The sequence below is a fragment of the Alligator sinensis genome, unplaced genomic scaffold (genome assembly GCF_000455745.1).
Source record: "Alligator sinensis unplaced genomic scaffold, ASM45574v1 scaffold1491_1, whole genome shotgun sequence".
In the NCBI taxonomy this organism is placed as follows: Eukaryota; Metazoa; Chordata; order Crocodylia; family Alligatoridae; genus Alligator; species Alligator sinensis.
Genome location: NW_005843059.1, coordinates 238,823 through 266,561, shown reverse-complemented (window position 1 = coordinate 266,561; position 27,739 = coordinate 238,823). Strand labels below are relative to the sequence as shown.

General features: G+C 39.8%; 1 protein-coding gene across 1 annotated transcript in view; it reads left to right on the top strand.

Moving 5' to 3' along the window:
- The window catches only part of SSBP2 (single stranded DNA binding protein 2), a gene marked incomplete at its 5' end in the record, with an annotated part of 243,120 nt that overhangs the window by 126,063 nt on the left and 89,318 nt on the right, over positions 1-27,739 (top strand). The window contains one exon of the mRNA XM_025193504.1: positions 22,062-22,151. Within this exon, the coding sequence (XP_025049289.1) occupies positions 22,062-22,151 (90 nt within the window). The remainder of the gene's footprint in view (positions 1-22,061; positions 22,152-27,739) is intronic.

The following is a 27,739-nucleotide window of genomic DNA, read 5'->3' as shown; positions in this document are numbered from 1 at the left end:
GTTCATCTTGGAGTTCACTAGGACTCCAAGATCCCTTTCCACTTCCGTGCCACGCAGCAGGTCATTCCCTAGGCTGTAGGTGTGCTGGACATTTTTCCTCCCTAGGTGCAGCACTTTCCATTTCTCCTTGTTTCGTTTCGTAACCTGGTCATAAAAAGAAACTAGATTGGTCAGGCACGATCTGCCTGCCACGACCCCGTGCTGGTTTCCCCTCAGCATAATTTGTCCTGCCGGGCTCTCACAAATGTGAGCCTTGATAATTTTTTCAAAGACTTTGCCAAGGATGGAGGTGAGACTGAGTGGCCTATAGTTGCCCGGGTCCTCCTTCCTCCCCTTTTTGAAAATGGGGACCACGTTGGCCCTTTTCCAGTCCTCTGGGACTTGGCCCATGTGCCACGAGCTTTCAAATATTCCCACCAGTGGCTCTTCAATGATGTCGGCCAGTGCCTTCAGCACCCTTGGATGGAGCTCATCTGGGCCTGCCGACTTAAAGGCATCCAGTTCTTCCAAATGACTCTGCACCATCTCAGGGTCTACGCATGGTAGTCTGGCGCCTTGCTGCTGCCTCTCTACAACCCCAGTGAGAGACTTGTCGTGCCCCTCGCTTAGGAACACTGAGGCAAAGAACTCATTGAGGAGTTCAGCCTTGTCCCCTCTGTCCGTCACCAATTGTTTCTGCCCATTTAGCAGGGGTCCTATTCCTCCCTGGGCCTTCCTTTTACTCCCAATATATCTAAAAAACAATTTCTTGTTGTCTTTTACTTGGGTTGCCATCCTCAGCTCCATGGCAGCTTTGGCCCGTCTAACTGCCTCCCTACAAGCATGAGCAGAGGAGGTATATTCATCTTTGGTGATCTCTCCCTGTTTCCACTTTTTATGTGCTCCCCTTTTGTCCCTTAGGCTGCCCTGGATTTCTCTGGTCAGCCAGGGAAGCCTCCTGGCCCCTTTCCCCCTTTTGCCTCGCTCGGGGATCATCTTGCTTTGTGCCCGAAGGATCATTTCCTTAAGGCACAGCCACCCTTCTTGGGCTCCCATCAGCCACCCTTCTTGGGCTTCTTGACCTAGTCTATCAATCATAAAACCAAGGAAGCATTAGAATTCATGGGTCAACATGAGAAATTATTTCCTAATATTTAAAGTATGTTTTTAACATAAACTCTAGAGAGCAAAGATTGTGCCTTTTTCTGTGTTGTACCACCCCTACATCATTGTTGGCCTTATTGAAGAAAAATAACAGGAAGGCAATAAATGCATATATGCAAGAGCGCACACACAATTTTAATGTTTGGATACTAAAATCTACATTCATGTTTTAAAAAAGATTTAAAAACATATTAACCATAAAATCAAAAGCCCTAGTTATAATGGGGATATATTCAGTGTAGTAAAAGGAATGTATTAGTTCTCTGTGGAGATCACCACTCTTGGGTTTCATATTCTTTATATACGTGTGTGACTTTGGGAGCTGACTAGTTTCCTTGCAGTGAAAATTGAAAACCTTTCTGATGAAGCAGTCAGTGCATATAACTTTAGGGAGTTATAAATACTATGTTATGGTCACTAGCTGAGAATTCCTTTTCTCTCAAATGATCATCGAAGGCAATGCCTTTATTCCCTATGTGATAGAAGTTTTTAAGTTTTATTTATCTTTGTCATTTTATCTCTGTTTAATTCTATGGTTACTGTAATTTTTTTTTCTAATATTGGTAGTTCCCTTAGCTGCTGATTTGGGGCCTGAACTTACATAAGAGGTCAGTTTCTTCTGGTAGAGTGCCTTCAAATTCCTTACATCATTAGTTGTGCTCTTACATAGATGACAAATTTGAGAAGTTCAGAAAGTTATACTCTTACTTCTGTTGAATAGTTTGTGTCCAAAATATAGTTCATAATAATTTCATTGTAATTGTTCTGTTATGTTGTTATGTTATGTATCATGTTTCCTTCACACAGATTTTTTTTTTTGCTTGTTATCATCCCAGATGTGCTTTGATTTTGAAGGTTTGAAGAAATCCCATTCATTTTTTAATATATCTATTTTATATTTGTAAATATATCTATATTTACAGAAATATATCTATCAGAGATGGTTGAGTGGGGTAGATGAAGGATTTTATTTAAAATGCAAATAATTTGCAAAATATTTGCACTCTTGATTCCTAGTGCTAATCAAATACTTCAAACTTGATGTGGGTGTAAGCAAACTTTGAACAATTAAGCCTCATGTGAATAGTCCCAACAGTTTTAAAATGTGCAGAACTAGTTCTGACATTAAAACAATATTCTGTTACCTTTGGTTTGCAACTATTATTATTTACACTTTTAATATGCTAGGTACTTTACAGACACATGAAAAGCCAATAAGATTACTTGCATAAATAAGGCAAATATCATTTGTCCCAAAATCACAGCCAGAGTTGGAATTTTAAAAAAAGTGCCCCACAGAAAGAGGAATTGAAAAATTAATTATATGTATTGTCACAGGCATTTCATTCAGTGGTAGTAAAATTTTTACTCCTTTTTCTAATCCCAAATATATTTTTCTGTGGCTTAAAATTTCATGCAGAAAACAGGATAGATTTGCACTTTAGACTAATTAAATGAGAGAGAGAGAGTCTACTGTGCATTAGTGTCTCACAAAAAACGTGCTGGCACTATTGCGCAGTAACACCAATTACAGTGCGTTGAGTTAGTACCTGTTATTACAGGTACTAAACTTAATGCACCGTAATTACAGCACATTAATACACGTGTAGACTTGGCCACTGTCTATTATATTACTGTTTGGATTAAATCTTAAAAATGTAATCTGGTTAACTACACATTTTCATATTGAAATTTAGGTTAGAGCAAAATTAGTTATCTTGTGAGCATGAGAAAGAGAAAGGAAGTATGTCTTCAGTTAGGATTTTTAATTACTAAGATTAAAGAATATATATAGAAAGAGCTAAGCTTACTTAGAGTCTTGCTTTTCAACATGAGAGAAATTCCAACCTATCTGAATTTTGTAGTTCATCTCTACCTCTAATCGTGTTTAGCTATATGTTGTTTTCTTGTACTCCAGGTTACATAGAAAGTTCAGATCCAATTTGGACAAAAAAGGAAACTTTAGGCCTTTCTATGGAAGTGTACATGTTATTACACAAGATGCTGGAGTTTGTTCCCACAGAAACTAAGAGTGATCACAGATCTCACCCATGTCCAGTGGGTATGGAAAACTTACTTCTTCAACCTACTTTTCTGGCATAGGGGAACAGTTTAATTTTGATTAGTTGATTAGTTTTGCATGGTTTTTCCTTGACCAATGTTAATAGCCTTTATTTTTAAGTTTGGAAAGCATGTGGATATTTATACATAATGCTGTGGTATGAGAACCTAAATAGGATACAATTGCTATCTGAAAATTAAATTGCCTTTCTCTTTTTCAAACAATAAAATGTGTATGCACTTACTAATTTTAAGGCATAGTAATCAGTAGTTTTGTACTGAAGTAACCCATTAAGGAACAGTTATAATACAGGCTTGGCTTCTTAATTTCATTATCATGATTTTACTAACCAATGATCAATTAGAATAGCAACAGAGAACAGACTTGGAGCAGAAGGAGCATAGAATGAATGATCAGCAGGTTCTATACAGTATACCATACTTAAAACATGGGCAATTTCATTTGTATGTAAAATCAACAGGTGGTACAACCATAGTACAGGAATTAATTTGAGATGTTTTCCTGACTCTCTCCTGATTGAAGAAATGATGCCATTATAATTGGTCAGCATCTGATATTTCTTGGAATAATTATTTCACAAACTAGTCAGTATCCTGAATTTAAAACACAAGCTACAGTTTACACACATATGCCACAATAATCTTTCCCTTTTCTTGCCTTATGATTTAAAAACTGTATAATCTATCATGGCCCTGATTACTATTGACAACATTATAATTGTTTATGTACATTATTCTGATGCCTTGTAGATCAGAAGCATTATTTTTAAACTTAGAATTTCTTGATTCAGACAAATCCTGCATTTAATTGCAAAAGTAATAAACCACTGATTTGAGATTTTTTCATCTATAATATTACATATATTAACTGAAGTAATTATGTTCTTGTACAAATTGCATACTAAAAATTCTCAGTAAGCCCTCCTTTCCAATTTGTATTCAAACAAATTCCTGATGTTTTAGAATACGTTGGGTTAAAATCATTGTTTGGGATGTCAGATATTCAGCAGAGATGTGATTTGGAGGTGCAGCTTGTAAAAAACCATCGCAGTGAGTATTTTCTGGTTGTTAAGTCAGCAGACCGAAGCAATCGTGGTCTCCAGGGAATCTGGAGGAGTGTGTCACTTCTGGAAAGAAGTCATTTCATTGAAATATCATTGTAACTCAGCTCCAAGCTGTAACAGAAATGTGTTTGTGTCCTCTAGTAACATTTGTTATTACTGTTTAATCTGATGATACTTATGCATTTTAACAAATTGTAAGATATGTAACTTACTTCTGTATGTGGTTAGTTAGCATTTAGTGTTTATATGCTTTGTATAGAGAGATATACTTTATTAAATGGTAGGAACTTTCCTGTTATTTCAGTTGGAACGTACGTTCTGGAAGCATTTTTGTTGTTGTCTCTATGATGATAATAACTAAATGATAGGTAAAGATAGAAGCAATAATAAAAATCATAAAAAAAGAAAGAAAAAAACCCCAAAGATTCATATATCATACTGTCAGTTTACAAATATAGTCATGAGTAGCTGTACATTTCTTAAATTATTAGAGGATAGCCAATAGTTTGATGACTTCTAGTATGTATTTTTCTGTATTTATACTACAATTTATTATTCCACTTTACACTTTTATACATTTCACTGTGTAGGATTTGATCTTCTTTGCACCTCTCTACTAAAACTGCAGATTTTCAATTAATAAATAAAGCTTTATTAAAATATCTGATTTCGTCACATTATGCTTTAGAGAAATAATTTACATTAATCACTTTATAAAATAGTCCTTGGGAAGACTGACTAGTTATGAGATTACGTTTCAGTCCAGTCTTTAGACAAATGTTTGATACTCTCAAAATCAATGGAGTTCCTTATAAATCCTTTATGTTATACTTTCAGTTGAGTACTTGCATTTAAAGTTATATTTCCAAAGTCATGCACAGATGCAGTTCTATAATAGAATTCTAAAATAGAATGTCACTATCTCAGCTAAATATAATGACCCCATCGCAGATCGAACATGGCAGTAGACTAAAACAAATTATAATACTATTTCACATTAAGTGAAGGTCCTGTTGCAGTGAAGGTGTTATGTGAGATGGTTTGTTACACTGGAAGAGAAATAGTCTTTTAGGCAGGTAAGTTCTCCGAATGTACTTACTAAACAGATTTCTACCTTAGTGTATCCTGAGTCATAATGTCTATGTTCTTGTTTACTTATTTTGGTAAAAATAACTTTTTACTCCTGCTAGCTGGCCAAGCTGTGGCTTGTCACTAATGGAATTATTACTATAGGTCAGTAACAGAATCTGCATTATTGGTGATGGTGTTTGTCTGAGATGGAGAAAATAGAGCTCCGTTTCATTTTTCAAATAGATTTTCAGATCTTGGGTTGTATATGTAGGGCCAACAATTAGAATTCTATGTATCTATTTGTAAACTGAGTAAATTTGATCAGGAATGACTGAGAAATAATAAAAATGGAACATCACAATGCTGTTTTCCCAATGACATCTTTCAGATTTTAAACACAAATACACTTTCATATAAGAGCCAAAACTAAATATCAAATGCCAAATTAAATCATAAAAATGCACCAGAGATTAATTGGGTCGTCTGAGCCAAATTTTCAAAGAATGTGATCTTTTACATAATGTGATGATGAACCCACCTTTGTGGGCTAGATCTTCAACTGGTGTAAAAGGAGAAGTGCTGTGTGTGAAAATGCACTTTCAGATGAATTCGTTTGAAAGATATTCAATTATTTGATCTGCACTTGCACAAATGGAAGATCCTTTGCGAATATAGCCCTTGTACAAAAGTGCCAAGGGAAGATATTTAGAATATGCCTATACAACGCAACAGGTCAGGGGTTGGCAATTATTTGAGCTGGAGGACCACTTAAGGAGTTTTGGTGAGCTGTTGAGGGTGGAGTGGGGAGTGCTGAACTGGCTTCCCCCCCCCCCCCCACCCCCCTTCATGGCTGTTCACCCTGACCAACATGGCTGGGGATGCAGGGGGAGAGGTGAGGGAGGTTCAGGGAGATGTCAATTGATCCTATCCAACCCTAGGCCCAGCCACCCTGCACCCACCACCAGGTGTGCTAAATGGAGTGAGTGGGCAGGCAGGGTCTCCATGGAGACTGACCCAGGACCCCCATGGGCAGAATGTGCTTGGCTGGGCAGTTGGGATGGGGCTGTTGGCAGGTGGGGAATGAAGTCTGGGAGTGGGACGGGTGGGCAGGGAGGGCAGGGATCACGGGACAATAGCAGTGCAGGGCCAGGGCCTAGGCAGTGCTGCAATCCACTCCCCACACATCCCTGCAACAGGCACTGGTTCCCTGCAGAATCTCCTTACTCTCTGAAGTACTACCACAACACAAATAAATAATATGTGGCTCATTTGGCAGTGGATATCAAAAGTTTGTTTTTGATCTGTGTATTATTTATGTTGAAATTGTAAGGTGGAACATAATCATGTTACAAGACTAGTCCATCTTAGTTAAGTTTAATATTGCTTCTTATATGTTGATTTTCTTGATATCCTTATTGTGAAAAATCCTCTGATTTGGCTCCAACTACTACATTTTGACTCCTGTATATTATGTACATGGGAAGTGTTGTATTAGTGCTTCTTAGGTCATAGTTAAAAGAAGATACCTAAACTCATTCAGGTTAGAAATCTCAGTGATTTTTCAATAAAAGAGTAATTGTTTTGTTCATTTATTTATTACTATTTCAAAATGATCCTTAATACCAGGTTAAATGCCAATTGCAACCCTATATTAATTCTTGAGCTTTAGGAATGAATTATGTTTTAGTCTCAACATTTTGCTGGGTCTTTGAATATACCTATAGCGTACTGAATACGGATATAAGACTTATATATCTTCTTCAGCCTCTGCCTTCTTATATAGAATAAATAATTCTGGCAAATACTAAGATAAACATTAACTGTATTATCAGCTACTACAGTTTGTCTTCCAGTAACTTGCTGTACTGACTTAATAGTGTAAAAGTGTCTCAGGCATTCTCCATTAGGATCTATTTATCATTCATCCAAAAAACAATTTAGCCCTCATTTCAGCCAAGGGCATAAGACTCCAATATAGCCCTCATTTCAGCCAAGGGCATCAGACTCCATAAGACTACTATATTACTTTCAGCAGTCAACAGGAAGACTGCCAAGGAAAATAATACAAAGTTTATTAATAGAATTTAGTTTATAAAACTAAATACTATAAATAAAGGATAAATTGCAGGGATATGATTGTTTCAGTACAATTCACTTAATGTCAAGGTTTTTGACATTTTTTAATTCTAGTAATTGTTTTGGAGTGTATGCTATACTGGTGCAAAAATAGAGTCTAAAGCTTAGGAAAGTGATTTTACTGAGTATGGATAGGTCTTTGACCACTTTTATGTTTTTGTAGGTCTTTGCTCTTAAAATTAACATTGCTTCTGATGGCTTAGAAAAGCTAATTGTCTTCAGCAACTCCACATCTAGCATACATGGACATATGGGCAGAAAACAACAGAATGCAATTCAACAAGGAGAAATGCAAAGTGCTGCACCTAGGGAGGAAAAATGTCCAGCATACCTACTGCCTAGGAAATGACCTGCTTGGTGGAACGGAAGCAGAAAGGGATCTTGGAGTCCTAGTGGACTCCAAGATGAACATGAGTCGGCAGTGTGACGAAGGCATCAGAAAAGCTAATGGCACTTTATCATGCATCAGCAGATGCATGAACAACAGATCCAAGGAGGTGATACTTCCCCTCTATCGGGCGCTGGTCAGACTGCAGTTGGAATACTGCGTGCAGTTTTGGGCGCCACACTTCAAGAGGGATGTGGATAACCTGGAGAGGGTCCAGAGAAGGGCCACTCGTATGGTTAAGGGCTTGCAGGTCAAGCCCTATGAGGAGAGACTGGGGCACCTGGACCTCTTCAGCCTCCGCAAGAGAAGGTTGAGAGGCGACCTTGTGGCTGCCTATAAGTTCATCACAGGGGCACAGAAGGGAATTGGTGAGGTTTTATTCACCAAGGTGCCCCCAGGGGTTACAAGAAATAATGGCCACAAGCTAGCAGAGAGCAGATTTAGACTGGACATTAGGAAGAACTTCTTCACAGTTACAGTGGCCTTGGTCTGGAACCGGCTCCCAAGGGAGATGGTGCTCTCCCCTACCCTGGGGGTCTTCAAGAGGAGGTTAGATAAGCATCTAGCTGGGGTCATCTGACCCCAGCCCTCTTTCCTGCCTATGCAGGGGGTCGGACTCGATGATCTATTGAGGTCCCTTCCGACGCTAGCATCTATGAATCTGTGAATCTATACACATACTACTGCCTCTTTAGGCCTGCCATAGCCAGAACCTGGACATATTCTTGAAGCACTATAAGGGCTTCCTGCTTGGGTAGGGGTTTAATAAGCAACGCAGGGCTGAAATATTGTTTAGAGGATCTCTGTCTTATGTTGATATTCTAAGTTCTATTTAAATTTTGTCATTTTCCTGTTTTATAAGTGTTCTGTTTCTCTTATTGTAAGTCCCCCTGAGCCTTGTTGGAAGGGCAGCATATAAATCAAATAAATAAATACTGTGGAAGCTAAGGGAATCCTATAAGAATTGTTTTCAAAGGGAAAAAAACCCTGAAGTTCTCCTTGCATGCCACATTTTGTGCCTATTATGAAGGAATGAAAGACAAGAACCCTAAATTTAAATAACTAAGTTCTTGTGGGGGGAAAAGTAAAAAAAGAACAGACCTTGAAAATACAGTGCTATTTCTCTAAGTGTGGATTGAGACATTGCTAATACTCTTGAACAAGTGGGTGAATGAGGCCTAGTTAGGATTTATAATTGACTCAGCTCCCCTTTCCTTTAGAAAAAGAATACTTTCCTACAGGCATTTGTAGGTATAGAATACTCCTGGACTTCCACCCAGCTTGACTGGTAGATACTTTGAAATGAGGCGGCTCAGGTAAGGTTTTGGCTGGTCTTTGCTCCCTCAGCTATTTGCTCATTATGGCAGTAGTGGCCCTGTGGAGCCTCTGTTCCCCTCTATCCAAACCCATAATCCAGACAGGTTACACAAAAATTTGGGGGTATACCTACATCTCTTTACTCCCTTAAATAAACCTCAAAAATCAAGAGCTACTCTGACTCATTGCAAAAACCATGTAATTAGAAACAGTAACAATATGATCAGAGTTGTCTTTGGCCAGAAATAAATGAACCAATTTGCCAGAGAAAATACATACATACAATAAAAAAGATTTAGGTGTAGATTTTATCCTGTTTAATGTTGTAGAATATATTCCACTGGTGAAGTTTACTGATATTCATGAAAATTAGATTCTAAGTATGGTATAACAATAGTATTGTGGTATATCCCATAATCTAAATATCCCTTCTCACCTTGTTCCCCTACTACCATCCATTCCCTTCCAACTCATTCCAAGTCCCAGTCTCCTATCTCCTCTCCTCATTGTCTAGTATCCACATACCAGTTTTTCTCCCACTAACTTCCTCCCAGTTCTCCCCTACTGCCCTCACTAGCAGCTAGTTCTAATCTCTCTGCCTAGCCAGTCCATACCTCCACACACCAACCTTCAGCTCCTAACCTCAGTCTTTTGCCAATAATATTTTAATATTCCCTGACCCGTGTTCTGAGTCATCTCTTTACTCACCAAGTCCCAAACTTAATATTTCCCCTCTCCCCAGATCACAATTATAGCTTGTCTTACCCCACCAAGTCCCAATCTCATCAAATTTCTTAGCTCAATCTGCTTCTTTCCTGGCTTTTGTTTCTTTTGCATTCAGGTAGACACCTGCCTTATCCACACCGCTTGGATGCCAGAAAAGGGTCACTAAAGCCCCTGGAAAACATTACATTTATGGCATGATTAACATGTTAATTGCAACATAAATGGCAACTTGGCCCCATAAATTGCACCATAAGTGGTAACATAGCCATAAAATATCAAACCAGCCACAGAGATGTTCCACATATAATGTAGAACATTTTCATGGCTGGTTTGTGGGGCACCCTAAATTGAACATATGGCACATCCTGATTGTCAACATCAGGACTGGGGCAGCCCATGGTGTGAAACTGGGCGGGAGTCTGTAAATACCAGAAGGGGAGAAATGATTGGGTCCCTCAGCTTGTCAAATTCAAAGCTCTATTATATACAAGGCTACCAGACACAGGTCTACAAGTGCTGGGCAGGGGTAGGTTGGCTCCCCATGCCTGACATTTGCAGACCCCCAGCCTGGTTCCAGATGCTGGGCTACCCCAGTCCCCGTAGAGGCATGCACGTTTTGCAAGTGCCAAGCAGAAGGAGCTGACTGGCTCCCCCACTCAACAAGTTCAAAACCAGGTACCAACAGCCCAGGTATATGACTTGAACTTGTCAGTGCAGGTGGAGTCTAGGATAATGATCCCAGGCTCCACATGCCATCACGAGCTGGAAGGCAGCTATTGGGATCTGATCCCCCAAACCATGGGGTCCTGCCATGCAGATGTCTACCATAGGTCTAAGAAAATTCAAATTTAATTCCTAACCTCAGTGAAGTTCCAGGTAGCTGGGAACAGTAGCTAGATGGAAAGTTCTTCTGTACCTCTGGAGTGAAGCATACTCTTGTCACTTTGCAGAACTTCTGCATGGGCAGTCAGTTCATGTATAAAAGTTATAAGGGAATGGGGTGTGCTAAGTAAAAACAGACTTTGAAATATCTGCTAAATTCTAAGGGCCAGATTGTATTCCACCTATTCCACCTATTTAGCATCTCTGGGCTCCTATACATATGCAGGAAGGCTGCTTTGAAGTGCTGTAATTACTGCAAAATAGCAGTGAGAGTGCTTTAACTAAAGCTAGTTCAACATGCTTTAGTTAAAGCATCTCTGCCACCAGTTTTCAGTGAAGGGATGCTGATACACGTGAAGCTCCAGGCATTTTAATTAGAGCGGCTCTTGGAGCCACTCTAATTAAAGCACCCTCCCACTCCCAGACCACGTGTATAAATACCCTATAAGTCTTAGTGCAATCCTACTCGCTTTGCTCAGGTCTCTAAAAAGTCATCTTGGCTTAACTGTTTTTAGGAAATTAACCAGTGTCTAATAGGCTTGCACACAGACACAGAATCTGGCCTTAGGTCTCTGTGTGCAAATCTCATGTTTTCAATATCATAACTTAACCAAATTTGTTGAAATTTTGAATGAAATAGCTGAAGGCATATCCCTGACTTATTGATTATCCTGCCAAATTTCAGGTCCTTCTTCAAAAGCATGAAGATTTTAGATCTTCTCAAAGAAAAGGCCACTGTCATTTTTTTAACTTTGCAAAACAGCATTCCAAACATGAATAATATTTAAAAAATGGATGTACCATTCTGACTGAAAATTTCAGTTAAATAAAAAGTGAACTGCGGGTAGTCACTAGGCTTGGAAAATTTCAGCCAAATGGGTAAAGTATAACCCGCTAAAAATAAAATCTTATAATGGGAAGTATTGGGCAGCTAGTAATATATGGTGCTTTCAGTTCCACTTGTAATCTACATACATGCACATACACACATTCATGCACAGAGTATAAACATGACAAGCCAGAATGACCCATCCCAGGTTGGAGATTAGCTGGCAGGCATTAGGATCCTGTCTCCACTATTACTTGCCTCCTCAGCCATGTGAGGAAAACACCTACAGTGCTCCTTCATCCCCACAGTGACCGGGGGAGAGATCCCATGGAAGATGTCCCCCACTGCTAAAGCCCTAAATTCTCAGGCTGGACCCAGAGTTTCCACAGGTTGAATCCAGCCCACAGGCCATAGGTTCCTGACCCCAGTTATAAGCCATGGCCCTGATTAAATTCCCTGGAACACAAAGGAAAGGAACTTACTGATTTCTTTGAACTCTGGACCTAGCTTCCTTCTGAATCTTGCTTCAGAGAGAAAAAAAGAAAAATATATATGTTGGGCATTGCTTAAGTTTGTTCAAAGTATCTAAACAGCCTTTTCTAATTCTCATTCTAAATCAGATTTGAAATTATTGTGGAATCAAAGAAAAGCTTTCAGGTTTATCATTAAAGTGATTAGAGCTTTTGCAAAAGAAACATGAATAGTAGCCGATCTTATTCCACAGAATAGTTTCAGTAGATGCTGCTGAAACACTAATGTTCTGTGAACTGTAAAAATCATGCAGCTCTTCTTCTTGACCTTGGCATCAGGATATTATTATATAGAATATATTAATCTGGATTGCTGCCAGGTTTTTACTTAGAAGTTACTTTCTTTCCCAGCTCATCCAATTCATGTGAAAAAAGGTTAGAAATCTTCATGAGAATTTTCTTTAGCTACATCTGCACTAGAAATTTTACCTATAGCATTACTGCAATTTCTAATTTTTTAAAGTACATGTATATTGGATTGCTTTTACTAGCACAGCACCTTTTTACCACAGTGGCTTATGGGCAGAAAAATGTATGACACCAGTACATTTCCGAGTGTTAGTTCCCACTAGTGTTAGTACTGGTAATTACTCCCCTACCAATACTAAAGGAAAGTTAAATATCTGGCATCTTTAATGAGGCAGTCTCAACCAGTCAGCTGGTGATGTGAATTTCTACTTGTTTCAGGTTCCAGCAAAAATTTGTCTCAAAAAAATTTGGTCCCTCTCCTTATATGATGTCTGTTAAGAGGTAATGAGGAGTGCAGGAGAACACAGCTATACCTAGTATCCAGATAGCTAGAGAAATCCCCAAATCAGGGAAACCCTGACTGTAGTTAAGATGCCACTGAAAGAAATTGGGTCTTTCCAGAAACGTCATATCCCTTTAAAGCAGGGGCAGGCAATTATTTCGGGTGGAGGGCCACTTACCCAGTTATGGCAAGCTGTCGAGGGCCTCATGGGTAGCCCCGCCCTTTGACAGGTGTCCCGCCCCCTGGTCACCATCTTGGGACCAGTGTCTCAGGGCCAGCGCCGGTGGGGCCCAGAGCGGGGCTCAGGGTGGCAGGGGTCTGTGGAGCCGGGTTGGAATGCACCAGCAGGGAGAGGGGGGAACTGGCCCAGCTCAATCAAGCCCCTGCCAGCCAGGACCCTGTACTCCTGCTGCCCTGCTCTGCAGCCCACTGGCACTGGCCCCAGGATACCAGTGTGGACCCTGTGCACCCACTTACTCCCAGAGCCCCCCAGCCCCGCAGTACAGTTGGAGGGGGCAGCGTGTAGTCCGGACACCCTGCTCCACGACAGGGAATGAGCTGGTGCTGAGTGTGGGGAAAAGCGGCCCCTCCCCTGCTGTTTGCAGCGGGCCAAGGTTCTGGGTAGCTGCTGACAGCTACAGGGCGAGGGGCAAGGGGCTGGGGGGCAGGGGCTTTGGGTGCGAGGCAAGGACACAAGCAGGGCATCCTGCCATGTACCCCCTGCCCTCATTTTGTTTTGAGCAGGCACAGGCAGCACCAGGGGGGGTGCAAGCGCTGCAGCGTGGGGTGCTGGGCATAGGGTGGGGCAGAGGCCACTTTTCCTGTGCTCAACACTAGCTTGTAACCCACTGCTGCCAGCCTGGGCCCCATGCTAGCTCCTGGCTCACCCATTGGGGCTGGGCATGGCAGCTGTAGCCCCCCAGCGTGCCACACTGGGCAGTGTTTGCCACCGCTGCCTCTGAGCTGCCCAGCATGCAAGCTCCGGGCTGGCAGCAGCAGCAAACACTGCCCGGCGTGGCAAGCAGGGGGGCCACAGCTGCTGCCGCCATGCACAACGCCTACGGGCGAGCCCAGAGCCAGCGCAGGGACCAGGCTGGCAGCGGCTTACAATCTGGTGCGGGCCCTGAGGGACAGGAAGGGGGGAACCATGAAGGCTGCTTTGCCCCAGGCCATGGGGGCTCAGCGAAACTGGAAGTGCCATGGTGGGCACTTCCAGTTTCGCTTTCCCCTTACAAGCCGGCATGCCGGTTAATAGAGCATGCTGACTTGTAAGGTGCTGGATAGTGCAGCTTTTGCTGTAGTTGGAAGAAAGTTCTTTGAAAGCTTTCGGGCATGCCTGACAAAGGGTGTTTTTGCCTGAAAGCTTGCAATGACTTTTTTCCAACCATTTACTTGGTCTAATAAAAGATACCTCATCTACCCAAAGAAACTTGCCTGCCTATGAAGCTGTAGGCAATTTAATTAGAGCGATTCTGAGAGAGCTCTCGGAGCTGCTCTAATTAAAGTGCTCTCCCCACACCCACCCTGCTCCACCCCAGAGCACGTGTATAGAAACCCTAAGTTATCATTCTAGAGCATCAGCACACTAACAAGGTATGGTGAAGGAAAAGGGGATTTGGAGGGAAGTAAGTGCTCCATGCTACCTGCTACAACCCAGGCTAACTATCATTTACCCTGCAAAAGTATGTGCATACAGGCAATTACTAAGGAGTGGCTACCATGCTCTATATACTATTCCCTTTTCCCTTACAATAATTGGCTTGTGTGCCCATACCCCAGTAGTCCAAATAACCTGCCCTTAAAAACTCATCTTGAAAACTTACCAGCCCAAACATAAAATTAACATGATCACCTTTGCCATCCTAAAAGAACAAGGAATTAATATTTTATTCACGCATCAAAAGAATTTACTCCATTCTGGCAAAGTTGTGAATAGAATTGTGTAAGACTGAATTAAATACATCTGTGTTCTGCATTGACAAAAATGTTTGAGAGAGGCTGTTACAGAGACAACGCCTGTTTCCCCCTTCAACCAACATAAACAGATGCTGTTTTCAGTACGTTCTATTCAAAGCATCTAGTGCGTGGCCTTCAGAAACCCAAGCTAATTGTATCAACTGTGAAAACAACACCTAATGAAACAAGAACTATTCCTATTAATGTAAGCACAGTACATAACAGAGGAGGTAATTTTCAACCATTTATAACATTATCTTGTTTTGATTATGTAATAGAGCGCCTGTTAGTGAGAACACGTGACAAAGTGACTTTGTTTATAAGAAAAAGAAATCCAGTGATTAAAGAAATATTTGCCTCTTGTTGAATTCTACAAATCCCTGCTTTTCTTCTACATTACATTCTGATTTATCCAAGCCTTGCATCGTAGTCAGTGTCCTTTCTTCTGAGATCTTGAGGTGCTTTTAGGAGGCTGTCAGTGTAACATTTTTATGAGCTATTCAACCCTACTTGGATTAAGCACTGTCCTCTGGAAATACAAGACAAATTATTACCTCCAGGCTACAAGCTTTTAAAATATTTTTTTGTTAAATTGTGTTACACCATGCAGTAGGTAAGCAATGTTATTATTTATGATGTCACAGTCTCTGTATCTTCTTCTGAAAGAATTCCACCTAAGTGAAAGCAAAGCTACTTCTTTGTAAAATTTCCTTGGGGTTTAAAAACTCTTGGTAAATGAACAGCCTGCTATTTTAAATCAGTTCCAAGACAAACTTTGGTATAGAAAAACAAATGTAAATATTATGGTGTAAATCCAAAATTGAATGGGCATATCGATTAATAAATCTGATTAGAATAGTTATGGATTAACTGAAGTCCAGTCATTTCCTTTATAGAAATACAGTAAAAGCTCTGTTATCTAGCATTCTAGTAACCAGAATATTAACCGGAATTTCTGGCCAGATGCGGGGCAGATGATGGGGGAAGCTCGCGTACGGCGGCCACTGCCACCACCCGCCACCCTGTTCTGCCACCGCTCCGCATCTGGCTGAAACATCCACCCTGCTGTGGTGCCGCTCCGCATCCGGCTGACGCCGCTGCTCCCCATCTCCCTGGCCCCTCTCTGAGTCCAGCTGAAAACCGCTGGCCTCAGGTAACCAGAATTTTTATATACCTGGCACCCCCCCATTTCCCACTCGTGCCAGAAAACAGCACTTTTACTGTACTTTGATTCAGACTCACAGACTTGTCTTCAAGACACTGTGAACAACATGTTGTAAAAACTGTAAAAAAAGTAACAGCTTCAAAGGTGCTTTTGTGTAGATTATTAAATAAGATTCAAATATTTTTGCACAGTAAATTATTGAAGTAATTCATTAGTCGTTGTTTTCTTATTTACTTAATGACTAAAACTATTTTGGTAAAAAAAAAAAAGTATAAACAAATGGCCTCAATAGCTACTGATGATAGACTTGTGGTTCATTCTTCACTTATTTGCGTGATTATTTAGTTGTCTGGGAATGCCTGAATAGATCCAACTAATTAAATTATATTATCTGACTAGTAAGTCATATTATTAATTGTAAAAAGATATCTTAATATAAAATCAAAATAAAAGTTTCTGTTTTTAAAGAGGTGAAATATTTTATGAAGAAATTAAACAATTTCAATTCTCCCGTTTCATTTTTTTAGGGAATGCAGGGAGAGAAAATTGCAAATATTTAAGGTGTCAACCAAGTGAAAATATGAATGATGTGCAGCTTGCAGTACACACAGAAATAAGCTACTGTTAGACATGGGGTTGTGAAAAAGATAACTCTGGATAATTAATCAGTAATGGGTTAAATCAGAATATTTCAGTGCAACGTATTTTTATTTGTTTATTGATCCACATAGCATGTTTTAACAGTACATTTCTTTGTATTTTGAAGACTAGAAATATAATATGCCAAAAACAATTACATACAAAAAACTAGAACTCTTAATTAAAACAATTACAGTGTATTTTATTTCCAGTGTTGCAGTTCCATTGCCATTGTATTTAAATAGTAATTTCTGTCATGCACTTTATGTATCTTTATTTTTTTCCAGAGCCTAACACTGGCTCTAGGTGTTTCACAATCATTTAAATAATATCCTCACAATAATCTTAATGTAAATAAGCAACATACTTAATTATAATATAAGAGAACAATGGCAAAACTGGCCACCATCATAGTGATAACCCAAGCTTAAAACCCACTCTATTTTCCTTTTCATTTCAAAAGCATGAAAAAAAAACGTTTGTGTTAGCTTAATAAATGTTACTGTCACCAGACATGATTGAGAATCAAGTTTCAGAGCCAAAAGCCTCTCAAAGAATACCATTCCAGCACCCCTGTTCCTTTTAAACTGAGATAGTATTGTACAGAGAGACAGACAGTCCCTTGAGTAACCAAATCCAAAATCATTTAGGGCTTTCTAGGTTAAAACCAACACTGAACTCCACTCAGAAATGTTATGGTTTATAATCAAATCACAGAGGACAGTAACTTTAATAAAGTTAAATAACTTAATTAAATTAGTTAATTAACTCAATTACACTTGTTTTAAACAGCACGAAGCAAAGAGCCCCATAGCCAACACCTGACTCCTGAAACTACTAAAATTAAGAATAAATATCTCATCTTTGACTCATTGCTAGTAAAAAATGTTGCACAAGATTATATAAGTTTTTGCTTTCTTCCCCCTTTCACTGTCACCAAACAAATTCCCTTTTTCACATCACCATGTCTTAGCATACAATAGCATTGCTAAGTTCTTTCTGTCATTCTCCGGTGGCTCTCCAAAGGCAGCTGCTGGAACACAAAGTAAAGTTCAGAGCAAGTTATACAAGCCCTATGATCCACTACACACACAGGAGAACTCGGGGCGCAGACAGAAGTGCATTTAGTCCCTCTCTAACTCAAAATGCATTGCAGGAAGTGTTCTGAGCTACAACAATCCCCCAGACCAAACAGAAGTTCACTATTGGTTCCAGGAGGAAGGGTAATCTAGTTTATGACTGTGAGCCTGCAACCGGTTTCCCCTCGCAACAGCCCCTTCTCTCTCCCAGCCTGTCCTTGATTCAGAATGGGAGGGGGGAAAAGGAGGAGAGGGAGCTCATTCTAGGGGTTCTCCAGTCAGCACTGGAGGGTAGAGTGGGTGTATTGGTGGGCGGGCTCCAATACACCCACCTTACCCTCCAGCACAGCTGAAAAACTCCCGGACCAAACTCTCTCCGCTCCTTTTCCTCCCTCCCATTCTGAAAACAGCTTAAGGCTGGGAGGCAGCTCAGAAGGAAGTTACAGAAGACGTTTTGTTTTGAAACATCTTCATTTGACCCCTCATGCAATGAGGATTCAGATTTTTGCCCAACTACCCATTTTTTAAGCAGTCTGCAGCTGTGCACTTGTGTTTAGACATGGCTATAGACCACTTCCTGTGACCAGATAGGGCGAAAATTGTCACTTCTGTCTGCACCCTAAAAGCAAGCTGCCTCCCCACACCCAACACAGCAATATAATAATTATTTCTTTTCAACCTCTCCTATTCTAGAGAACTAGAGCCTCTTTACTTCCATAGCAAACAATATCCAAAATCCACAAAAAAATATTGGGTGCCTTCACATGTAGAAATTATTTTTATTCTGTATGTTGTTTTTCTTCAGAACTGGTCTAGAGAGAGAGGCCCAGAAAGCTGACTGGGAGCTCACTCATGTGTGTACCCAAGCTCTGTTTGAGGAATCATTGTATAATTAAGTTGGGTCTTTCCGCTACTGATGGATGGAGCAATGGAGACCAAACGTATCTTTTATCAAGCTTTATATAAATATTTGGACTCCATGATGTAAAATTTCATCATTAGATATCAATTTATTAAATTACGTTAGTAAGGTGTTACTGATAATAGAGACATATATCTAGACTGATTTATTCCTTTTAGTATTTTCCCAGTCTATGTTGTAGTATTCACTCTGGGCCAGATCCAGCTTGGTCATGTAGGCACTTTTGCTTAACGCACTGAAATATCTGAAACTTAGCCCCAGAAGGAAGACCTAGTTTAACTGGATTTAGGCCCTCTTTAGGTTCCCACTAAAGAGCAACCAAGAAAGTTAAGAGGTGCTGAAGCATAGCCAGTAGGAAATGCTTAAGTGCAGGGGTGTGTCTGAAAGCCTGTACTCTCTACAGTTGAGGTGGCTGGATCATGCTGTAAAACAGACACTTCTATTTACTTATAATCCAGAATGCCTATTCCTGCTTCTGTGGGGAGGAATCTAAATGACTGATGGTGGTGGCTGTAGGGCAGGGACCAGAACCCAGGTCTCTGTCCCGTCCCCCCCCAGTAACCCAGGTCTCTGCCCTCCCCTCTCCCCAGCTGAGGAAACAGTGAGGTGCACAAAAAGGGTCCAAGGACAAAAAAGAAAGATATATTTATTCATTCATTTTGGGAGACTCTTTAAGATCTAAACACTCTTTAAGTACTCCTTCTCAGCTTGAAGCTCCATTGGTGGCTCTTTTCAACATCTCACTAATGTATGTACACTTAACATTGTTGATTTGAACTCTGGTGTTGTCATTCCTTAGCCAGAAAGCCAGTACCTATAGAATAAAAGACATTCGTTCCTATGGCCACAGCTAACTCTGCAGCTAGTTTATCCATATTGTAGAGATTTGTGAAGCAGCAACATAGAGTTCTATTCATACTTTTACTAGGCATTATTTATTGATATTACAGTTTGATCCTTGGTTTGGCAGGTCCATTTTCTGTTAAACTCCTGGCCCCTCCTTGGCCCTTTAGCTGCCATCTGCTGGGGAAGGGGCACTGCTTGTCAGTATCTCATAAGTGGAAATTCTGAGACCATTAGAACAAAGAGAATCCTAGTAGTAATTTATTCATCAAGACTTCCTTTTTCCATGCATAGCACCCACTAGCTTTCTTTTCTGCCTTAGAATACATTGTATTTCAGGACCCTGCAAGAATGGAGAAAGAACTGAGATGTACCAAATGGTACATGCTTTCTATGAACAGGACCAATGATGTCCTTAAAGAGCCAAACAGACACAACTTTTCTATTAAGTTCTGCCAATTGATGCTAGAGGTTTCAGCGCTCACAACCATGAATGCACAGAAGTGATTCTTCAAGAACAGTTACTAGTAAATAATTCATCTTTATCAACTGTGGGTCTATAGAATAGCTCAATTAGCTTGGGCTAATCTTGCACAAAAATGCATTATGAGCCAAATGCCATTGCTAGCTCAGGCATATATGGCTGATTTTGTGACCAATTTCAAGGTTAAAGTATTGTATCATCAGCCCTATGGAGTTTATCCTGAACATGTTTATCCTGAACATATGGAGTTCAGGATAAACATGTTTGAAAGAAATGTAAAATAGGGTATCTGGGGAAGAAGTGCTACTGTATTTTATCCAGCATACTTCAGAGGGACTTAAAGTGGGACAGTGGATACATACACCTGTATAATCTCAGGACAGAAAGCTTTCTCCTGGGACAAATGGGACATCTGTCAATATCCTAGGTGATTTGGCCCTTTTTGCTAACAAAATCTACTGCAGGAAAAAAAGCAGCTAGAAACTAAAAGTAGGGAGAGAGATAGTTAGCGGTGTTAGTCTGAAGTCAGGCAGAAGGCAGGGCAGTGTTAGTATCTTATGCTACCTATAGACGTGCTTGTTCATGTTCTAATTAGAACACGTCAGAGCAGACATGATTAATCGAGTCTGCTCCACGCTGTAATTGGAACGCTCTAATTAAAATGTTCTAATCAGACTGCTCCAGCATTACCTTACCATCACATATATTAAGCCCCCATACATTTTAAAATGGCTGCAGGAGTGTTTTTTCTAAACCTCATCGCACAAACTTTAGATAAAGTATCTCACAGCCATTTTGAAATGCTTAATAATCATGATGGTGAGCCATCTTAATTAGAGCAGCTGTCCAGGAACTGCTCTAATTAATACCACCCCCTCCACCCTCACCACTGAGCACCTGTATAGGCAACTTGAAAGATTAACTCATTCAGTGAGGCATGAGCTTTTGTGGTCTGCAGCCTACTTTGTCAGATGCTATGAATGGACTTGCAGAGAACAATGGTACTAAATAGGAAGAAATAAGGTCATTTAGATACAAAAGATAAGGAAAAGAGAAAGAAAGGAGAGGGCATTGCTGAGACAGGGAAAGGTGAGTTGAAGAGAACAAAAGGGATAAACAAAACAGTTAACCCATTGAGGGATATAAGGTTTAAAAAAGCCAGTGTATAGAATGGAATAGGAATCCAGAGTCTCTGCTGAAAACATACTCAACAAAGTCCAGTAACCCTGCTCCTTGCAAGTCCATTCATAGCATCTAACAAACTAGGCTGTTGCGTACAAAAGCTCATGCCTCTCTGAATGAATTAGTCTATAGGGTGCCACATTGCCCAGCCTTCTAGAAACTAAAAGTAAATGAGGTTCCAGTACGTGATAACAATAACAGTTTGGTTTCCATTTTTGTGATGATCTCCTGCTTGTAGATTGCCAGGAGCTGTATTCCTTATGTGCTTATTCCATTTGAAAGATTTGCAAAGGTAACTAATTTCATCCTCTGATTCACTTCTTAGAAATACTTTCTTCTTTGCCTGTCCAAAAATGTAACTGAATTCTTTTAATCTGTCATGATGGTTATTTTTGGAACTTGTAGAATCATGAGTAGTCTTTGCTATACTATTTGTAAAAGAATCCTGGCCAAAAAAAACATAATTTAAATATTAAGTCTTCTGAATTTATGAAAGTCTTTGAAAATTGTTAATAGCTTATATAAATGAGTCCCTTTATACTATGCATAATGTGTGTTTGTTGTGTACATACCTAATTTTCATGTATTTGTGTGCTGTACATATATACATAAATATATATAATACATATATCGACCTGTGCAATTTCTGGCAACTTTCTCCTTAAATGACATATATTTCTGAACTTAAATTAACAATTTCACTGGTATAGAATTAAATTAAACACTACTGAACTACAATTTACCTTTTGAGGAAACAATACAAATTATACCATATCCAGAGAGTTTACTTTCTGCATTTTGGTCACAGCCGTGTTTTGGTTTTATGCCTATTATGCAATGACAAAGGTTTATTTTTCCTTTGTTCTTTTCAGAGTGCTGCAGCAGCTCCCAGTCCAGTGCTAGGAAACATTCCCCCAGGAGATGGCATGCCAGTAGGTCCTGTACCACCGGGTTTTTTTCAGGTATTCAGAAAAATTATGATTACAGGCATTTTAGGACATAGAAAAAGCCTCAGTGATACTGTCTAAAGCTCTGTAAAAGGGTCCTGTTCTACACCGTGCTGCATATAATATGTACAGTATTCGAAAGTTAATACTCAAATTTTCAACAGAAAATTCAAATTTTAACAGAAATGGAAAAAAAGAAAAGTGAGACATCTCTGACTGATAAGAATTAGTTGTCATAATACAGCACAACTTCAGGGATAAAGATTTGTGCTATTTTGTGGTGAAGGCTTGACTGTTGTTTAATATAGTTTTAGAATAACCTCACGTGATAAAATGTTAGAATTGGATGGCTGTTCTTCTGGTGGTGTTCATGTCTTTATTTAAGATGATGCTAGAGGGCTAGATTTGTAAAGGCATTTAGGGGCCTAGTTTCAACTAAGTACCAATCTGCATTTTAAGTATCTAAATACCTTTGAAAATCTGGTCTCTCATACGTAACAACAAACTAAGGAATTAGTGCTTGTTTTGCCTTCTCTTGAGGTGCAACATAGATACAGTTGCCATGAGAATCTGTTCCCTTTTTCCCAGCATGCCAGCTCTTCCCATATTTCCATATAGCTGATGGAACTAAATGTAGATCTTGGTTTGGAGTAATTCCTTAATGTGAGCCACAGCAGAGGGAATTTTTCTTTTAAATATTTGGTCTCCTAGTGGAAAATGAGTACGGCAGGGTTCCAGGACTGGGGGGCAGGAAGAGATCATGATTGGAATCTTTTTTCCCATGAAAGCAAATTCTGAAAGACAGGAGAATATGGGAAAGATCTTCATTCTCTTCTCCTACTGAAGGACTAAGGAAGGGAGCAACAGGTGTGTCTGAAAAGATACTTGCTCACCTCTCAAAATGGTGGTTGTGGCAGAATATTTTACCTTGCTATCTGAAAAGCCATTGAGAGTATTCAGTTTGTGTTTTTATTCTGTGTTACCTGAGTGATGGTAGACACTTGCGTGGAGTTCTTCTTCACAAGCTCATGGGGGGAGGTTGGATTATATTTGGAGGATTCATAGCCATGAGCAGAGTTAGAAACATCCTGAAACTGTCCCCAAGTACATAGTGTCATTTTTTTCCATACGTACTCAGAATCTAAGTGAAGATTTTCAGTATAGCGGTCAAAGGGATTTTTCAGGTAAAATACCCAATTTGCAAGTATCATTCACAAAATGCCAAGAACCTGGCAGAAATTACGTTGATGAAAAAATCTGTTTAGCTAACTGGCTGTAAAGTACAAGAAGAAATTAAATGTTATAGTCTTCATTTTGAACAATATATAACTAAATCAGCTTGTCCTACTATGACTAGATACTATGGCCCTAAATCCAAAGAATTAAAATACAAAGTGGATTTTCCATACAGGCAATTAGGAGGAAAAAGATGTATACATAAAACAAGTATGTGCAGTTTCAAGGAAAGGTTTACTCACTACATTTCTCAGTATCTGAAAGAACAGGAGAATTAATATCTATTATAGACCAGAAAAGACTGATGTTAATAGACTGAAAAGATTGAACAACTCAGGAAAAAGTGGAAGTTCAGAATGATAACAGCCTACATGATTCCTTCTCTTAAGGTACAGGATTGTTTGCATTTCTTCAATCTTACTGTGCCAATGCACGGGAAGCATCTCTGTCTCTCCCTTGAAAAGGCCTCAACATCTGTGATCTTTGCAAAGAGCCTCACAGTACTAACCTCACATCTCCAAAGGGCAATGATCCATGTTTATCAATATCTGACTGACTGACTGACTGACTGACTGTGGCCATATCTGCCTGGCAACTGACTCCCCAGCCCAGCCCCTGGCTTCTTTACTTGTCATTCCATCCAGGAAGAGCACACACCAACTGCTGAAACTTCCTTAGCCTGACGAAGGGTCTTTGAACCTGAAACCTTGCTTAATAACTATTCTCCAACTATTTGGGTTGGTCTAATAAAAGATATCAAATTCACCCAAGGAACCTTGTCTGCCTGTGGTCATATCTGAAACTTCAGCCAGCACAGCTGTCCATCTGCTCTTTTTTTTCCAAGATCTGGGATTGAAAATAAACTGAGGAAAATCCATTTTCACCCCAAATAGGTGATAACATAAATCAGAACTACCGTCAGTTTAACAATATCTCTGTTTTACTTCCAGAAGACAGTTTCTAAGAACTAGTCTGCTTAAACCAATTAGTTTGGACTCCTCCAGGGAGCACCATTTACCTCTTCTTAAAACTGTTGAGTCCCATGTCATCATACATCATTACAATATGAAAAGCCTAAAATGAGTCCAGTACGTTGCTGGCTGAAAGATTGTTACTGTCCTTGGTTCAGTAATCTGGATGAGCCAGTTCTCAGGAGAGTGTTGGCTCATATTTTGGTGGACACTGTCAGAGAATACAAAAGAGTACCTTTCTAGTGAAAAATCTCACCTGCATGGATTATAGTATGAGATCAAGCTAGACACCTTTACATATTAGTGTATAAAAAATATGAGCTGTGTAATGGGCACTCATAGGAATTCAAGAGCTCTCAAAGTAGTATCAAATCTATATTTAGAAGGTCAAGCAAACATGAACACAAGGTAATACATTATATTCATTACCAGAGAGTAGTGGCAGATCCAGAGATCCTGGGAGGAGCTGTGACATTTCTATTCAGGCAACGCTGAGGGAGTCGATTGACCTCATGGCTCATTGTAATCTACCTAGGTCCTGCTAATGTCTCCTCACTCCACAGGTATTAACAACCCTCTCTCCTTTTTAATGGTCTTGAGTGCCAGTATTCATTATTATTCATCATATTATCCTTTCTTCTCTCTCCTCTTTCAAAGCCCTACAAACTGTTTTAAACTTTAGCTAAAAACCTTAACTCATATATAGTAATATTAACTCAGGTGGACATTAACTCAGCTGTGGGAATGACTGACCGTGAAGTACTGGATGCATTGTCAAGACACTCAAGAAGACTATATTGTGTTTTACAAATCTGAATAAGAGATGGACATTTAACTATAATGACTAAAGGACTAATGAAGCAATATCATTTAACTGTTTCTACTCAGCTTATATGTCTTTCTACTCAACTTAAACTTTATATGTCATCTAGGAAATTATTGCATATTCCAATAAAGTTATATTTGCTTTTGCTTTGGCCTTAACTGAATAATATAGTGCTAGGCCCCTAGTATATTAATAAGACTTCTAGCTTCTCTTTAAGTGAAGACAAATATGTTATGTTATATGTGATGATGTGCCACACCATCTGCATCTTCCATTTTGTTAAATCCTAGATCTGCCTATGCTAGAGAGGGCATGTTCTGGCCTTTGTCAAGAAGCAATTGACCTCTAGTTAAGGTGCTTCGAAAATCAGTTCTTACCTAGTGGCAATCCATCTTCCAGGAAAAGAATAAATTGAAGGACACACCAACAGAAATGTGGGCCTCCAGTATCAAGCCCAGAATCATGTTTTGCCACAAAAAGAGGATCCTTCACAAAGGAGAAACTCAAATGCTGGAATTTCTAAGTGCCTGACAGATGCCTTTTCTCCTGACCTGGTGATCAGTTCCAGTATGCCTTTTCTCGAATGCGACTGATCCCAAGAGTGATCATAAATAGAAAATAAAACAGATCTTACAGGACCTGTCAGTATTGATATTCATATCTCCAATCCTCCTTCTGTTAATTCCTCGTTATTTTGCACAGAAAAGGGCATCGTTCTACACTCACCCAAATTCCCTGCAGCTGACTTCCTGGATCCTGATTATGAAAATTCCATAGAAGTGTGATAGGCACAGCAACAGTTATCTCTATGTTTAGTTGCCTAACACTTCCTATTATAATAACAAATACCATATTTGTAGAGTACTGTCACCTCCATGGTTTGCAGCAGGAACTTGAGATTTGGCAAGATCATCCTAGAATCATGGAGAAGCCTTTTGCTGCACTCACGAAATACATTCAATTGTGTCTGATAAATAAGCTGTCAAAATCATTTTTCCTGTCTTTGGTTTGCTGAATCAGACTTGCTAAGTCACATTCCATCAGCACTGGGCACTGGTGCTGTTCTTCTGCCTTATTTCAGCATGCCACTCAAAATTAAACCTTTGAGCAGAACAGACAAAATGGATCATCTTGTTGCTACAGCTGCTTTCCATCAAAACACCCTTTTTTCTTGGGGAAAGTGGACTATGCTGGGAACCAAGAAGCCATTCTCACTTCTGAGTGGTACAAATAATCCTGTGCTCATCATCATCCTCATTATTGATCAAACCTTTATTCTTCACTGACAAGTTATACCAGGTGGAAATAGAATCCATATCTTTGATGTGGTGGACCAGGTTTCAGCCTATTAACTACATGGCTTCTCAGAAAGAATGTGCCAACACTAAGAACTTGACTCTGCTGTTTGCAAAATAGGATGCTTATGCAGATGCAACTTCTGTAGCATAACACAGTATGTTATGCATCAGTTGCTAGTGCCTAGTCTACAAAACATAACAGCTAACTCCTGATGTCAGCTATTGTAGTGTTATAGGGTACTGTAGTGTTATATGGTCAAGTAATGGAGTTTTATGCTCCAATGTTGAACATTCAGGGTGTAAATCCTCTAATGCTGTAGTGGGATGTAGTTAAAGTCATGTATATATTTTTAAAACATGCAGAATATAAATACAAAAAAACTAAGTTAAAAGAGAATTAAAGTTGCAAAGTCAAGAAAACAGAAACTATGATCATTAGCTTGCCTAGCAACCTTAAATCTTGGAGTGGATGTGTTATGATACGCATTTTTATTATGTAGTCACAAGCATGTTTTTTCATAACACCCCTGTCTTGTTCATTGTACAGGATGGATGTGGATTGGGGTACTGTAGTAAAGGAATCTGGTCTTTATAGGTTATGTGCTTCATTTGTTGCAGAAGCTGAATATAAGGAATTGTACAAAGAAAAAGGAGGATGGTCTTGTGCCGAAGGTCCTTGAATGTCACCTAGGAAAGCCATGTTGTAATCCCATCCACTAAAATTGACATTGTGTGTCATATTAGGCCAATATAGTTAAACCAGTTTTTTCATAGATTACTAGTAGTTATGGGATCTGACTGCCCAGTGTGGCACATGTGAAGTCATGACTTTCAGAAATGTTGAGCATGTACAACTGCAGCTGGATTAATTTGACTTTTTATGTTCAGTACTTTTGCTAGTAGTCTGACCTCTTTAGAGATGTGAACTCAGAGAACGATACTAGTCCAGTGGTCTGAGTGTTGGCCTGCAACTTGAGAGACCTGGATTTAATTGCCCATTATTTATTAGTTCTGAAATGACAGCATTTCACCCATTCTCCAGATTGGGGTGTCCCCTGGGAAATGTGGTTCTGCAAGTGCCATAGAGTGGGGGAGTCAATTGGCACCAGTCAGAGCTGGTGCCTGCAGCTCCACATGCAGGGATATGAGCATGCAGCTTTGTAGGTGTTGTGTGGAGAGAGCCATCAGCTCCCTACCACATGACATGGTGAAAACCAGTGCCTGAAGCCTCACGCACAGGGTGCCAGCTTTGAACTTGCTGTGCAGGAGGAA